Source organism: Alligator mississippiensis, chromosome 13 (assembly GCF_030867095.1).
Source record: "Alligator mississippiensis isolate rAllMis1 chromosome 13, rAllMis1, whole genome shotgun sequence".
Lineage (NCBI taxonomy): Eukaryota > Metazoa > Chordata > Crocodylia > Alligatoridae > Alligator > Alligator mississippiensis.
This window is the reverse complement of record NC_081836.1, coordinates 38,940,759-38,958,532: the sequence shown is the minus strand read 5'-3', so window position 1 is coordinate 38,958,532 and position 17,774 is coordinate 38,940,759. Positions and strand designations below refer to the sequence as shown.

General features: G+C 41.3%; 1 protein-coding gene across 9 annotated transcripts in view; it reads right to left on the bottom strand.

The window, feature by feature from the left end:
• The window catches only part of CLEC16A (C-type lectin domain containing 16A), a 195,471-nt gene that overhangs the window by 51,194 nt on the left and 126,503 nt on the right, over positions 1-17,774 (bottom strand). For all 9 annotated transcript variants that reach the window (XM_019494697.2, XM_019494698.2, XM_019494702.2 and 6 more), the window contains 2 exons: positions 2,677-2,828; positions 637-841 (listed from right to left, as the gene is read on the bottom strand). In XM_019494697.2, coding sequence (XP_019350242.1) covers positions 637-841; positions 2,677-2,828 — 357 coding nt within the window. The remainder of the gene's footprint in view (positions 1-636; positions 842-2,676; positions 2,829-17,774) is intronic.

Here is a 17,774-nt window from a genome sequence, read left to right as displayed (position 1 = left end):
GCAACAATGGCTCCAAAAATGCACATACATATTAAGAAAGCCCAACTAAGCATATAGTATAGAAGGAAAAATGTATTGCCGCAATCTCTTTCCATTATATATGGGATTTTAAACCACTTCAAACATTTTTAGTAACATAAGATCAAAAAGGTCTTATGTTAGTTATAGCACTGCAGCAAGCCAGCGTATTTGTAGATATGTCATCTGCTGTAGGCAGGCAAAGATTTTCCATGTGCATTTAATGCTTTAGTACAATTATGTGTGCTAGTGTTTAAGACCCTAACTCTGAACTTATTCTAAACCAGAATACCAGAAGCACATTTAAAGTGAATTCTATAAGTTATAACTCCTGGGACTAGAAGCATAAGAATATTTCAAATTTACTTAACATAGTAACTACTAGAAAAGGAAATATTCCAGGAACTGATTTTAAAACTATAGGTAGTCTTCAGGAGAGGGATTAACCATATCTCCTATTACAGTATAAGATTCATTGCTTAAAAATTGGACATCAATTTTTCAAATTCCGGTGGCCTGCAGTACTGTACTTCAGAGGCCATCAGACCAGACAATTATGAGCTTCCATGAGATGCATCGATTAAAAAAATTAAAATTAAAAAGCATGCACCCAATTACCTGCTATTCTCTGCATTTTCATACGACGAGCTTGGATGCGGCCCTTTGCAAGACGCTGCTTTGCAATGATGCAGCGAATATGATCCGAAAAAATAAACGTGGCTTGGAGGATGGGAAAGGGTTTAGAGTGGGGGCTAGATGCAGGTTTGTGAATTATTATGTTTAGAGCCCTACTGTCATCTTCTACTCCTGTTACCTGCATATCCTACAAAGAAAAAGAATGGAACGTGTGAGCAAAAGCCTTGTTTATTTTTAACATTTCAAAATATAGATCAAATAAGAATGTATAATTTATTCTGAATATACAATTAAAACAAAGAGATCTAGGAGTACTAGTTAAAAACAGAGGCAATAAAAGTTATTATAACTTGGCACATGTTTCTGGGAAGTCAGTCCAACAAGGGCACACACAAATTCAAGTAAGTGAATTAGACGCTAAAATTCTTACTGCCATTTTTCTGGAAATGTGGGTATTGATAGCAGAATAAAAAGGTAAGAAACATACCCATTTCTGCTCAGCATCTAATTATAGGTTAACGTTTTGCTATAGTTAGCAAGCCAAGAAATGTGAATAAGGTATTGACTTATTTAGACTAAATAAGGACTAGTGTAAAAGAGTTTGAAAAGTAAAGAATCACCTTTTTCCTTGGAAAACATAGTTAAATTGATGGACTCTAAGATTTTTCCTTTCTTCAATATAACATACTTTGGTTACCTTTGTATGAAAAAATTCTAAAACCCCTAGAAATTAATGGCTAGAAGGGATCTTGAAAGATTGCCTCCAACCCCCCTGCTTTGGGCAGGAATCAAATGATCCCAGCAAGGTGTCTGTCCAGTCTCCTCTTAAAGACTTCCCAAGGAGGTGGAGCAGTCCCCAACCTTGGAAGTCTATTCTACATGCTGGTCACTCTGACCATAAAGAAATTTTTCCTTGCACCCAACCTGAAACCATCCACTAACAGTTTATGGCCATTGCTCCTTGTCCTCCCCTGGGGTGCCCTAGTGAACAGTTTCTCCCAGCTCCTGATATTTACCCCTTACTTACTTATAGATGACCAAGTCCACCCCCATCCTCCTGCAAGTCTTCTCTTCCCCAGGCTTAACAGTTCCAGGTCCCTTAGTCTTTCCTCATGAAGTTTATCCTCCAATGCCCTTAATCATTCTTGTGACCCTTCTCTGGGCCCTTTCAAGATTCTCCATGTCTTTTTTTTTTTTTTTTTTTTTTTTTTTTAAGTGTGGCACCCAGAACTGGACACACTACTCCAGCTGGGGTCTCACCAGCTCCGAGTGGAAAGGAAGCATCACTTCCTTAGCCCTGCTCGTGACACATCGGCTAATGCATCTCAATATGCCATTAGCTTTGTTGACTACAGCGTCACACTGACAGCTCATGTTCATCCTGTGATCAATCATAACCCCAAGGTTTCTTTCAGCCATTGTGCTGGCCAGGACACTGCCTCCGAACCTGTCACTGGTTATTTCTCACCAAACAAAGTACTCTGCATTTATTCTTATGAACTGCATCTGGTTCTGCTCCACCCAATTTTAATAGTGAATAAAATATTTCCCAGGCAGACATCTATTCTTTATGTTCCCATGTTGTATTTGTGCGTGCATTAACTTTTGAAAGCACGTTTTAGTTGCCTTTTTTCTTTCTCTGTATATCTAACATGGCAGGTATTGGGACTTTTATATAAATAGGTTCAAGATTTTACAGTATGGGTTAATTTGCAATTAATGTCCTGCTGTAGAAAAGTACTTTAGTGAGACCTAAGCACATTCCTGATACGAGTGTTTACGAATTCTAGTGAAAAGAGGTACCTTCTTGAATCAAGCTTCCATCTAATACACTTAAGAACTTACCCGAAAGATGGAAAATGCCATAAAGCTAACTAATAAAAGTCTATTTATAATTCTACTAAGTAAAGAGGAAAATAGGTATGTTTATCTAAAAATTAAGCCAGATTAGCAATTTGATTTTGCCATTTTGCATACAAACAGAATTTTTACCTACCAAAAAAATCAATCCTCAAATCTTACCTGCAAAAGGCCTGCAAATTTAACTACTCCCCAGCCAAGTCTGGCAACATCAGGCTCAACCAAGCTCATCTGGTAAATATCCACTGCCAGAAACCTCTGAACCTGACCTCCATCTTTTGTAATCACTGTACAAGCAATTAGATCACTGTTATCTAGGAAGAAATAAAAAGGAAAATAAACAAGATGGATATATTGCTCATTTTGGTCAGCATTTTGATGCATTAGAAATTAATGGCATACTTGACACGTATCCAAAAATTTACTTGTTTCTACTTCATATCCCACATCTCCTTATTATGCCAATTTATACGTAAATCCTGCTTTAAACAGTATGATGGCTTATTTTAAGTAAATGCTCTGACGACCTTGTGCATTATACAGCAGCTCATGTTAAAGAACTAAGCTTATTGTTATATTCACTCCATTTGTATATACATAGCATCACCTGATTTCAGGGCTAAATTTCCACCAATTAGCATCTATTTATTGTATTAGAATACAGGTCTTAAAGAACCTCCAGTCTCCTCTTACTGCCTGCAACTTTCGCAGGTGTTTGCTCCCACTACCCCTACTGGAAGACTGTTTCAGAAACTTATTGCTCTCAAAGACAGAAAACATTTAGTTTCCGATGAAATTTTCTTTCCTCTCCCATCTTTACTGAGAACGCTGCCTTGTGGCACCACATTAAATACTTTACAGAAGGCCAAACAGATGTGTTCTACTACATTTTCCTTGTCCAGAAAACCTGTTATTTTGAAGAGAAAGCTATAAAAATTATAACATGATATGCCTTTGATAAAAACATAGCATTTATGTCTATTTTCTGCCTTCCTCTATTTCTCCAATGATTCTTTCCTTCTGATTTGTTTTAAAACTTTGCATATGTTGTTGAGATCATACTAACCTGATCTTTTTAATGAGCCAAATCAGTCCTCATCAGCTTTCTTCCAGTTACATTATAATCACATAACCTTATTAAAGATCTCTGCTACTGAAGTTGCCATTTCTAGTGAAACAGGGATAAAACTTTCCTCACTCACTCCCAGATCTGACTTTATCAATAGCATTAAGTCTGAGCTCTACTTCCACCTCAGACATTATTTCCATATGCTCATTCAACTGTCATTTTTTCCTTCAGGCCTACTGATGCAGTCCTGAACTTAATTTATTTTTGAAATGTTATATTTATGCAGATTATCACTTACTAGTCCCCCCTAGCCCCCAATCACTTCTCAGAATAGTAGACCATGCAAAAGGGTGTCCATCAGTTGCTGTATGGTCTATCTTATAGAAGTTAGCAATTTTCCTAATTAATATCCTTATTACTGCTTGAAGTCCCACCAGCAGATATACAGGTCAAATATACTGAAATGTGTTTGATAGTGATAGGGTTTACAGTAAGATAAACATCTGTTATCATTAGAAACAGACTTTATTCAAACATTCTCATCTATCTAAAAGGAACTACTACAATTTGAAGTGTTGGTTATTTGTTTCATAGTAGACAGGTCGGAAGGGACCCAAGCAGATCATCAAGTCCGACCCCCTGCCATGGGCAGGAAAGAGTACTGGGGTCAAACAACCCCGCCTAGGTGATTATCTAGCCTCCTTTTGAAGACCCCCAGGGTAGAAGCGAGCACCACTTCCCTTGGAAGTTGGTTCTAGATCCTAGTGACCCTGACCGTGAAGTAGTGCCTCCTGATATCTAGCCTGAATCTGCTCTCCGTCAACTTATGGCCATTATTCCTTGTTGTCACTGCCGTGCACTGCAGCGAAGGGTACGAGACCTTTGAAGGCCGTCAGGTGGGTACTTACGACGCTTGGAGTGGAATTAGGCACAGACGCTTATCAGTTGCAAAGCAAGATTATTTACTCACGCTGTCAAGGTGGTGAAAGACGGAGGTCAGAGATATTTGGTTAGTTATAGCTTAAGGTTCGGAGGTCGGTCTGCATAAAAGTTCGGTGGTCGGGCAGAAAGGTCGGGCCGGCGGGTTGCTGATTTACGTCTTAAGATTGGGTCAAGACGCGAGGGGGGCACTGGCAAGTGATCAAGTTGTCAGTTACTCTGATACGTGTGATCAGAGGTCTCCAAGGTTCGTACGGAGGTCCCCCCTTCTTCACGGAAGTGAAGATGGGTTTTATTTGTATATTAGCCAATTGTTTTTTGCCACGTCATAAATTTAATGAGAATCGCCAATTGTATAGTGGTTTTTATTAGGGTGTTTGTCATAGGGGCACTCCCCTTTCATTCCGACCAATTATAATGATTTATATAAAGCAAAGAAGGCAAAAGTTTTTATCTCTGTTAGTGGTGCAGTAATAAATTTCTTTTTGACATGCGCAGCAAAAAAACCCTGTTATTATCATCTTGTTAGTTAACCCTTAGTTACCTTGTATAGACTAAAACTGTTTTGATTAATATATTTCTTGCTTGTGGCATGGGCAGTATTTAATTTGGTTGTGACACTTGTTACTCCCGGTAGTACTCAGAGGAACAGGAACTCTCCCACAGCCTACTGGTTCCCCTTGGCCAGTTTGTAGACAGCCACCAGATCCCCTCTCAGCCTTCTCTTGTGGAGGCTGAACAGGTTCAGGTCTCCTAGCCTCTCCTTGTAGGGTCTGCCCTGCTGCCCCCTGATCATGTGAATGGCCCTCCTCTGGACCCTCTTGATGTTGTCCACATCCCTCCTGAAGTGCGGCGCCCAGAACTGGATGCAGTACTCCAACTGTGGCCTGACCAATGTCATATAGAGGGGGAGGATCACCTCCTTGAGCCTGCTCGTGATGCATCTGTGGATGTATGAAAAGGTACAGTTACCTTTCCTGACTGTGTCCCCACATTGGAGGCCCATGTTCATCTAGAGTCTATAATGACTCCAAGATCCTTTTCTGCCTCTGTGCTGATAAGAAGGGAGTTCCCCAGCCTGTAGGTGTGCTGCTGGTTCTTCCTCCCCAGGTGCATCACCTTGTACTTGCCAGTACTGAATCCCATTCTGTTCTCATCCGCCCACCTCTGTAACCTGCCTAGATCTAGTTGCAGCCTGTCCCTCTCCTCCAGCATGCCCACTTCTCCCCGCATCTTAGTGTCAGCTGTGAATTTGAACGCCTCACAGCTGTTTGTGGAAAACTTCTTAGTATTGATCATTGCTGCAAATGCAATTGATCTAAAATGCAATATGCTATTTTATTTATAGATATTAACTTATAAAAACTTTAAAAATCCTTACTATTAATATGTAAATTTAGTTACATCTCTTAAGTGTTCAAAGACTGAAAAATACTTGACTTAATATTAGTGGTCTCAACCTAGCCTCTCAAGTTAAATACAGCTTCTTTTTTATGGAATACACCGACAGCATCAGAAATACTGATTGAATGACCAGAACTGAAGGTGCAGAGTACAGATTACTGCAGTATAAAGATAAATGTCTGATCTGAATAAATACATTGAATGCACAATGTAAAGCTGAATTACAGAACAAAAGCAACTGTGGCATCAACAATCAGATGTGAATACAGAAGATATGTCACTACAAGAGCACATAGAAAATAAATTTTTCAAGAGATTCAAAAGTCATTTAGGAAACTAAGTTACTAGGTCTCATTTTAAAAAGCTTGACAGTCACTTCTGAGAGCTTGCCCTAGCAAAATTTCATGAATGGTTCAAAATGCATTTATGCCCTATAAACTCAACAATATTGATGCAAGGTGACAATGGGGTAAATTTAAGCAGGCCTTAACTCCAGCAGGTGACAGCCACATAACTTAGAGCATTTGCAAATTATTTTATTTTTCTATCAGAGGACTACGTCTGTATTTAAAATAAAAGTCTGACTCTTCTCCACTAAGTTTTCCTCAACATACTTTAGATTTCCTTCAATCTGGCAATATGCTCAACTTTTGAAAACTTTATCGAGTAGACCTGCAATATATGTATCTAGCACTATAAAAAGTCCATTTTATTTTCAATGATTTATTATGAATGCTTCTGTTACCAGCCCCTGAACAGATCTCCAGTAGGGCCGTGCAAAATTTTGCCACCAGTTGTGTTTCGACGCTGTTTAGACCCGTTTCAAGGTTGAAACAGCAAAATCAAAATGGAACAGCTATGTTTGAAACAGCCTCAAAACAAAATGAGGCAAGTAGAAACGTTTCAACATTTTGACACTGTTTCGCCCATAGGCTATAATGGGGAAGAGTGAAACAGTCTATAACTTTGTCACTTCTGGCCAGATTTGGATGAAACTTGGAGGAATGAGAGCCCCCCTTCTGTGGCCATGAAGCCTGCCAGCTGTCAAGGAGATTGGTGCAGGGGGGTTCTGGCGCCCTGCACCCCTAGCTGCTGACAGGCAAAACACGTGACATTGGTACTTGTGCAACTGCTGCCTGTCATCAGGCAGTAGGACTGAAGATCCCCCATCACATGCCAGCAAGACCTGGGAGTAATAACTGACCACAGTATGAACATGAGCCGGCAGTCCGATGCTGTAGCCAGCAGGGCCAACAATACGCACGCGTGTATCAACTGATGCATCTCCAGCAAAAACATTGCAAAGAAGTGATTCTCCTGCTCTACTCAGCACTGGTGAGACTGCAGCTGCAGTACTGCGTCCAATTCTGGGCTCCACACCTTTACAAGGATGTGATAAAGCTTGAGTGTGTCCAGAGAAGGGCTATCCATATGATCAGAGACTTGCACAGCAAGCCATACGAGGAAAGGCTGAGGGACCTGGGATTCTTCAGCCTGAAAAAGAGAAGGCTGAGGGGGAACTTGGTAGCAGCTTACTGCTACATCAGAAGCGTACATCTAGGGCTTGGTGAACAACTGTACACCAGGGCACCCTTGGGGAAAACTAGTAGTAATGGTCATAGTCTGGACACCCTAGTTGTGAAGTAGTTTTTCCTAATGTTGAGCCTGAAATGATCTTCCAGGAGTTTGTGACCATTACTCCTAGTTTTCTCTAAATGTTTCCCATCTAAGTCACTTAAGCTCTGCTTCAAGACAGGATTCCTGAACCTGCTTGGTTACAAAAGTCTTTTTGCTATTAGCACCCTTTGTTCTCTGCCTACTTCCCATTAGTGCTTCTCCATAAGCCCAGTTAATGGCCACACAGACTCTAGTTTGTCCAGATGGTAAAGAATTCAACCTTACGTCTCTGCCTGTAACAACCAAAGCAATATAAATATTAAATTTCGTGTTGCTGCAATTTTATAGTAAAGACCAAAAGGTCCATCTACCAAAAAAAAAAAAATCTTACCATAAAGAATGAATGTCAAGCATGTAAATGCAAGAGTAAAGGTAAAACAGAAAGAAAAATCTACATTGTTCCTTACAGGAAATGGTTTCATTTTAGAGTTAAGACCAAAAGGTACATAACTGTAAAAGATATTCAAGCAACAGAAAGGAAAGCTACACTATTTAGGGAACTGTCACCGGAAAACTTTTGGATTTATATAGTAGCATGTACCCACTTACCCTATTGTTTCTAGTTTAGAGAAGGAAGAATAGTTTGAGAGCAAGTGGTCAAACCCATTTCCACTTAAATAACCTTAGAAAACTTGTATCTATGCTACAGCCACTCACTAAATGATGTGCTTGTGTGTCAGAAACCTGAGTACAGAGAAATTAAAGAATTTCAGGTTGAGTGATACAGAAATACTAGAGAAAAAGATCTGGGAACTAATGAACCACAAACTGCATGAGTCAACAGCATGATAGTGTTATGAAAAAGGCATATATCATTTGGGGTTGTATTAAGAGAGTATCATACGCAAGATGAGATGTATTTTTTCCTCTATTAATTACGGGTGAAGCATATTATAGTCAGAGTACGTCTTAAGTACGTAATCAAACTAGCAAGGACATCTCCAGAGGACAGCCACAAGAATGATTCTGGGAACCTTTGAACATCAACATGAATAAAACCCTATTCACCCTGCTTTTTACCTGTGACATACTGTAATGTGCTCTGCATATAGAGTGCATCTCAAATGGGAATGGACAGCTTGTAGGACTGTCTAGATATATGGCTGCTGGAAAATTTAGGGCACTGGACTTGTGCATTTGCACCCTCCTCCCCTTCTGATGTCTGTTAGCAGCTCCGCATAATAAAGCTCCCATTTCACATCCCTGCTGATTAGTTTTAACTCATTCCAATGCAGGTATTTTGTTTTTGCTTCAATCCTAAACTAGCAAATTAGCAAAGCTTCTAATAGATTTTTAACTACAGAAAAATGTGTGTAGTTTTATATGTGATGATACACCTCACAATCTGTACCTTCTTTTTCAAAATGTTAGATTACCCAAGATTCTAATATAATAAAGGGCTTAGTCCATCTGTGTCTCTGTCCGTAATGCTCCTGGAACGCTCCGATTGATTACTGAAACAACCAGAGTGGTCCAAGAGCATTATGGACAGGAGGCGGCAGTGGCAGCGCATTGCCATGATGGCAGGGACGGAGCAGGGAGGCTAGGCCAGCACCACTGGCCTTGCCCCGGCCTTGCTCCTTGGAGGCAGCAGTGGGGTGGAGCACAGGTGGAAGGGGACAGAGGGGACTGTAAGGCAAGCTTTCCCGCCCTCCCCCTCCCCTGGGAGGCGTTGACAGCATGGGGCAGGGGAGGGCTTAGAGTTAGCAAGCTTCCCCCCGCGCCCCCTTCCCCCTCCATCATTCTTGACGGGCAATTCGCTAGTTCTAACAATAAAGAACATCTAAATATTGGCACAGGTAACTTAAGGAGATAGTAGAATTCCCTTCAGTGGATCTATTTTTTTTACAAATAGGCTGGACAAACATCTGTCAACGATAGTCTAGACAAGTTTGACCTTTCCTCAGAGACGAATAAGATCAAGTGTCAGTAACCCACAGTTCCATGCCTGGATCTGGCATGCAAAGTCCAGTGTGGCCTGGGAAGGTCCTACCTGTCCCAGGGAATACGACAGCACTAATTTTTACTTAAAACTCCCATTTTTGTCACTGGGAGTTTGGCACCTAAATATCTTTTTGGGTTGGGCCCTGTTAACATTAATATTTTGACAGTGAACTGTTATAAAATTAAATTGGAAACATTTTGTTGCTTATCCATGTTTAATTTATGTCAGTATGTATACATTTTTAAAAATAATCACACTGCTTTGAAATTTAGTTAAATAAAAATAACCACTGAACGCTAAGTGCTGAACGATCCAAGAACTCAATGGTTTTGTGAATAGTAACTTTGCCATGAAGCAACAGGTTACTGAAAGAGAAAATATTTTGAGGCCCCTTTTATCACATTGTTATTTATGGAGTCATTTATAAAAATAAAATGTTGTATTATGCAAATATAATTAAAGCCAGGCTTCCTTTCTCAGGAAGTACATGCACTATTTATGGATTGTAAAGTAACTGGATAAGTAACCAAAGATAAAGTCTTTGGTGTTTGCAACAGACATGAATAGCAAATATTTTTATGCAGTGTTATATAATGCGTTGTAAAACTTTCTGAAATTAGACAGGGCTTTATATCTGAAAATTATGTTATTTTCAGATAATGACACTTAAAAAAAAAGAGATGTATATTAAGCCATAATTTACTATGAAGTTCTGAAGACAGCTGCACTTCCTTTCTACTCGTTTTACTGCCTGTTGCCCAACTATGTTTTAGCAATGCATGTAATGGTCTGAATTTGTTAAACTACTGGCCCAAGTAGACACTAGAAAAAGAAATCTGTTATGCTCACTCAAGGGCAAAACTAATCCACTTGAGTAAAATGTGTTACAGAGGTATTAGAAAAAAAGGACTGAAGCTATGCAGCCCTACTAATTTGGATCTTAACCTCCATGATTTAGGATGTTGAAATTAACTCTGAGATTTACCTTATACATGGCACGGGAAAGCAAAGATGAAGGCAGCCTTGGATAAGAGTGGACTTTACTGGCTTTTATAAAACAATATATGAGAGTAAAGAAAACTGCAATGAGAGTTGAAATAGCTGAAGTAAGAGACAAAGACCACCAAAACAGGCAGACATGACTACAATCTACTTAAAGAGAAGCAAGACACTGAAGCAAGTTTTCTGTTATTACTTATGCCATTGTAGTAGGAGGCCTAATAGAACAGGAAATGTCTGAAGAAAATTCTAGAAGCATGTGAAAATTTATATTGTTTATTAATAATAGTTTTCAGACTATGGCTGCATACAAATGTTCATTGCTAGCAGTGTAAAATGTCCATCATTACAAATGATTCCAGGAGAGGGAGCAGTGCAGATGTGCAGTCTGCAACCTGCCCTTCTTCCCAGCTCCTTGCACCTTCCCCAGACCAGGGTGATCCTGGTCTCAGGTGAGTGTGGGCTGCTCCAGTCCTTCTGGTCCCGGGAGGACTGGAGTGACAGGGCAAAGTCTGTTTTGCACACTGGGGACTCCGGTGGGAGAAGCAAGCAGGGGTCTCAAGGAGTTACTCCCTCTGCTTTCAGTGCCCAAGAGCAAAGCACATGGAGCAGCAGGGCAAAGCTGAACCACCCTACACACCTGGGACTCCTTTGGACTGGTTCCCAGTACAGCCAGCTTCCCCTTCCACCTGCTGCTCAACTGAGTGGCTGGAACAGCAATGTAAAAGCCAGAAGGCCTAGAAGTTGGGGGGGGGGGGGGGGGGGGGGGGAGAAGTATCACTGTGCATTTGGCTCTGAGCAATCAAGTAGAGGCAACAGCAGAGTAAATCCTGCTTCTCTTTTCCTGGTCTACAGGATGGGTGGGAACAGACACCCTCCACGCTGTTTCCAGACTGGAATGACCCTGGTCTCTGGAAGGCACAGGTACCTTTCCCTTGGCTCATGTCAGGCCCCAATATCCATGACATTTTCAAATAATGAATGTGGGTCTCTTTGTTTGTCTTGAGGCTTCACTTTTACAAAGTTTTCCCTCAATCATGAGGCTATTAAAAAAAAAAAAGCTTCTCATAAATCATAAATTTCAGGAGCTGGGGCTTTTGAAGACACAAAACAATCAGAGATGTTTAATAAGAGCTTGTGATACTTTCAGTTAGGTATGCGTCAATGTATTAGAATGACTTATTTTACAACAAAATTATAGACTTAATGAATTGGTCAGAGTTGAATACAAATGTTTTAAACAATTACCTATTGTTGGTGAAAGTGTACTCACCAGCGAAGGAAACTAATATTTTATTTATTTTAAATAATTCTTCATAAGTATCTACAGAATAGTCCACTTAATATAAAGCGAGTGGAGTTGGCTAAGTTTATTCCATGTGAAAGTCCTGTAGTTAAGTCATAACTTTCCCAGATCACAGATAATACATCATGAGTACTTCCGTAAGTGCTCATGGCTGATGCAACAGATTGCCTTGACCCAGCACAGAAATGAAGACATGCTGCTCCTGCCCAGAGAAAGACAGAGCTGACTAAATAGTGACTTTACAGAAGAGAATGAAAGTCAGGATTAAAGCTTGCTAACATCTCTAGAAGAGTATCAGGCTGAACCCCAAGATGCATGAATCCACCAACAGTATTTTAAGAAAATACTAAATAATAGTATATACTTTTTGTGCATGTATGTGTGTTTCTCAAGTGTACTACTACATACTGGATAAAGTGGCACTACTTTGAAAATCAGTACATGCCAAATTTCTTTACACACTTGCATAGTTTGTGGGAACAGAATGCAATTTGAAATGACAGCAGCTGCAACCAAGATTCTGAAGCAATGACCAAACACACAAGATTAAGCTATCAAATTAAACTAAGGATGAATTTTATATAAAAGGTTACTTGCTGTATAGGATTAAAGCAGCCACCTACATACAACACCTACAAATCTTGCATATCCAGATAAAGGTAAACACACATTCTCACTTAACTTGTACTTTGGGACTGTTTACTGTAAAATATCAGACTGGAAACATAATGGTACATACCATGTCTGATAGCTGCAACCTACCCATCAATAGGCAGTAACTGTTCTGTGGAACACCTGACTCATTTCTAAATACACAGTCACATAAAGTACTTGTGAACCTTTCAGCTTCATGTTAAGATGTTTTACAGAGTGTACCTTCCTCCACCTTTCTAAATGAAAGAGAATTTTAACCTCCATTTCACACTTAAAACCACGATAAATTTAAGTCATCAACAGTTTGCAGAGGCTCAACTACTGCTAATAAATTCTACTGCCTCAACATTTAAAAGTTACTCTATTGCATTTGGGGACAAAATAAACAAAACTACTGTGCTGAATTAAGATTTGTAGCCAGCGTGATGTTTGCTTATTTTTTTATTTTTTAAGAACGTCAAATTATTGTCTATTCCAATTAGCCTGAACTCCTTACACTCCACTATGATCATACCAACAAATGTCATAGGATGCAAAACAATGTTTAGAAGGGCCATTAGACTGCTGGTAAATTCATCAATATATCTACTAATTAAAATACCTAATATTTAAACTTGCTCAAGCTTTCTTCAGTGGTTGAGAAAAACAAATTATATTACCCAAAACTGAAGTACTGTATATGAATTTCAATAAAAATTCACAGTTCTAACAAATGAAATTCATTTGTTTTGCTTCTTCTAGGTAAGGATGGGAAAGAACACTGCAAAACAACCAAATAATTTAAATAAGTAAATCTTAATAGCTGAATAAGGTGTTCAGCTACAAAAAAAAACTGAAAGAAATGTTCTTGTTCAGATCTTGCATTACTAGATTATTCTTTAATCAAATGCTTTCCCAAAGCACTTAACTACAAATGATACACGGCATAATATTAATTTTATATGCCCCCACTTCATCTCCCATAATACCTCAATCTAAGAGAAGTGAGGAAGGATCAGCTTCAATTGGCCCTGCATAAATACCCTTCCCTCAGCATCCCCTTGTCACAACTGTGAGACTATGAACAAACATGCATTGTAGCTGCTGTATAAGGGGTATGGAGAGCTGTTGCACAGCAGCTATTGCACTCAAGTCTACAAGGGCCTCTACTATTACAAGTTAAACTACATTGCTATAACTTTGAATAAAGCAGGTTGAAAAAAATTACAATTTTATTGCTACAGATTCATACAAACGTAACAGTCGCAACTCTAACAGCTTGCATTGGTGTCATCTGAATATTATACAATTGTTACATCCGTCTATACCCAGAGATACAGAATACAGCAATAGACAGACCTGTGATTTGATCCCGTATGGCATCTTTGTTCTTCATTGCAGAAAATGGGTAATTTATGCTAATCCCAATATAAGTACAACAATTGTTACAGATTTTTCTGTTCCTCAGCCACTAACAATGCCACGTATAAAGCTAAGTACTGTAATGCCATTATCTGTGAAGAACCTCAGCCCGTTTATTTCCTGATGCATTCTGAAGTGTTAGCAAAAGGAACCGAGATGATGCTGTTCTTTTCAAGCTTCAAAATAAGCCATAGGTAGCTATATAGTATGATTATGCAATGGACACTGAAGTTGTATTGGACAAAAGTCAGGGGACTGCCCATCTGTGGGGGCATCTACATGAGTGTTTTTACTGTGGAGTTGACTAATTAGCTCCGCATTAAAGCATCACTTTCTACACATGCACCCCTATTAGGCTGGAGTAAACTAATTCACTCCACTGTAAGACAGTTTGCAGGCAGTTCACTGGTCCATTTGCAAGTCAGCTTGTATCCCCCACTCTTTGTGAGGGAGCCTTTCAGCTTGGTGAGAGAAAGCAGGGAAAAAGGAACCTTCTGGGGCCAAGGACAGTAAACAGGCAACCTTACAGGTAAGTTTGCTAGGGAAGGTGTTCTTGGAAGAAGGGCAGCAAGAGAGAGGAGGCAGATTAAGAAACCCATGGAAATGGCTGGAGGATGTCACAATGCCAGAGCCACTGCCACTATTTGCATCTGTGAAGTGTCTGTCCAGGCAGGATCGCTCACCATCAAGGCTTCTGTCCAGGTCCGGGTTTGGTGCTGTGGAGACTGTGGCTTCCAGGTTCCTTCCGGTAACAGCCAGATGGGGGAATGTCTGCGAGGTGAGTGGTGCCTCCTGGTGGTGTCCCACAGGGAGCAGGCAAAAAAGCTACAGGAGAAGGTGATGAGGCTCTGAAGCATCCTCCGCCATGAGAAGTACATCAGTTTGATGCTGGAAGAGACCCTCCAGGACTGTGGAGGAAGAACTGTCAAAGGCAGCACCAGAGAAGGGAGAGAACAAGGACTCCAAAGAAGGTGGAAGTTGGAAGCTTGTGACATTGGGAAGCAAGCAGAAATCCCCATCTCCACCTACAGCAGTTCACCTGAAGAACAGATATGGAGCCCTAGCAACAGAGGGGGAAAAGCATGTTCCATTGGAGGAGGACAGGCTAGGCCTCCTCAAGGTGGGAAGGATTGAGACCATCGCCACCAAGAAGCAATGCATAGTGATGGTTGAAGACTCCCTTCTTTGGGGGACAGAGGCAAACATCTGCTGGCCTGACTTCTTGTCTCAGGAGGTCTGTTGCTTGCCTGGAGCCTGGATGTAAGGTGTCATGGGCAGATTACAAAGACTCATCCAGCCCTATGACTACTACCCTATGCTGCTCATTCATGTGGGCACCAATGATAGTGCCAGGGGAGACCCTGAGCAGGTCAAAAGTGACTACAGGGTTCTGGATGGAAGGTTGAAAGGGATGGTGGCTCAGGTGGTATTTCTCCTCAACCCAGTCAAAGGAGAGGACCCGGGCAGGAATGGGCACATCCTGCAAATCAGTGCACGGCTGCACAGGTGGTGTTGCCAGCATAGCTTTGGCTTCCTTGCCTGCAGGATGATGTTCCAAGAATAAGGATTGCTGGAAAGAGAGGGGATCCACCTGATGAAGAGAGAGAAGAGCATCTTCACAGATAGGCTCACTAACCTAGTGAGGGGGCCCTTAAACTAGGTTTGCCAGGGGATGGAGACCAAAGCCCTGAGTAAAGTGGAAAAGTGGGTGACCTGGAGTGGGCAATAAGGGAAGTGTTCTCATTTGGTCCTGAGTAATCCGGGCAATCGACTAGTTACCGTAGATGCTTGTACATGAACACTCAGAGCCTGGGAAACAAGCACAAAGAACTGGAAGTCCTTGCACAGTCACAAAACTATGACGTGATTGGAATAACAGAGACGTCGTGGGAGCCTGCATGACTGAAGCATCATCATGGATGGGTACAAACTGTTCAGGAAGGACAGGCAAGGTAGAAAAATAGGAGGAGTTGCACTTTGTGTAAAAGAGCTGTATGATTGCTCAGAGCTCCAGTATGAAACTAAGGGTAGGCCCATTGAAAGTTTCTGGGATAGGGTCAGAGGGGAGAGCAATAAGGGTAAGGTTGTGATGGGAGTCTGCTATAGACTACCAGACTAGGAGGAAGTGGTGGATGCAATTTTCTTTGAACAACTAGTGGAAGTTTTCTGATCACAGACCCTGGTTCTCATGGGGAACTTCAATCAACCTGACATTGATTGGGAGGGCAATATAACAGTGCACAAGCAATCCAGGAAGTTTCTTGAGAGTGTTGGAGACAAGCCATTCTGAGGGGGAGAAGTGTCCAGGGGAACTGGCTGTACTTAAAAAAGGCAAGCCTTACTGAGAGGGCAGGAGTATATCATCTCAGTGTTCAGGAAGGCCAGCAAGTATGGCAGAGGACCAGCTTGGCTTAGCAGGGAACTCTTCAGTAAGCTAAATCACAAAATGCAAGCTTATAAGTGGAAACATGGACAAAGAACTAGGGAAGAGTATAGGAGTATTGGTCAGGCATGCAGGGATGAAGAAAGGAAAGCCAAAGCACAACTAGAGTTGCAGCTAGCAAGAGACATGAAGGGTAACACGAAGGGTTTCTAAAGTATGTTAGCAACAAGAGGAGGATCAGGGTAAGTGTAGGTCCCTTACTGAATGGGGCAGGCAACCTAGTGACAGAGGATCCAGAAAAGGCTGACGTGCACAATGCCCTTTTAACCTCAATCTCCACAGTCCAGGTCAGTTCCCAAACTACTGCACATGGCAGCAGTTTGGGGAGGTGGAGAGCAGTCAACTGTGGCAAAAGAACAGGTTAGGGACTGTTTAGAAATGCTGGACATATACAAGTTTATAGAGCTGGATGGGATGCACCTGAGGGTGCAAAAGGAGTTGGCCAATGTGACTGAAGAGCCACAGGCCATTATCTTTGAAAACTCATGGCAATCGGGGAGAGGTCCCGGATGAATGGAAAGGGAAAATATAGCACTCATATTTAGGAAAAGGAACTAGGCAGATTCAGGGTCAGCCCCACCTCAATCACTGGAAAAAATCATGGAGCAGATCCCCAAGAAATCCATTTCTAAGCACTTGGAGGAAAAGGTTATTAGGAACAGTCAGCATAGATTCACCATGGGCAAGTCATGCCTGACCAACCCAATTGCCTTCTATGATGACATGACTGGCTCTGTGGATACAGGGAGACCAGTGGATGCGGTATACCTTGACTTCAGCAAGTCTTTTGATATAGTCTCCCACAACATTCTCGCAGGCAAGCTAAGAAAGTACGGGTTGGATGAACAGACTAAGGTGGATAGAAAACTGTCTGGATCATCAGGCTTGGAGGGTAGCAGTCAATGGCTTGATGTCTAGTTGGCAGCCAGTCTCAAGTGGAGTGCCCCACGGGTTGGTCCTGGGGCCAGTTTTGTTCAATATGTTCATCTTTGACCTGAAAGATGGCATAGTGTGCACCATCAGCAAGTTTGCAGATAAGAACAAGCTGGGGGGAGCAGCTGATATGCTGGAGGGTAGGGTTAGGATTCAGAGAGATGGAGACATATTGGAGGATTGGGCCAAAAGGAATCTCAGAAGGTTCAGTGAGGACAAGTGCAGGGTCCTGCACTTAGGACAGAACAATCCCATGCATCAGTACAGGCTGGGGGCTCACTGACTGGGCATCAGCTTTTTCAAAAAGGGCCTAGAGGTTACAGTAGATAATAAGCTGAATATGAGACAACAGTGTGCCCTTCTTGCCAAGGCAGCAAACAGCATACTGGGCTGCATTGCTAGGAGTGTTGCAAGCAGGTCAAGGGAAGTAATTATTTCCTTCTATTCAGCACTGGTGAGGCCACATCTAAAGTACTGTGTCCAGTTTTGG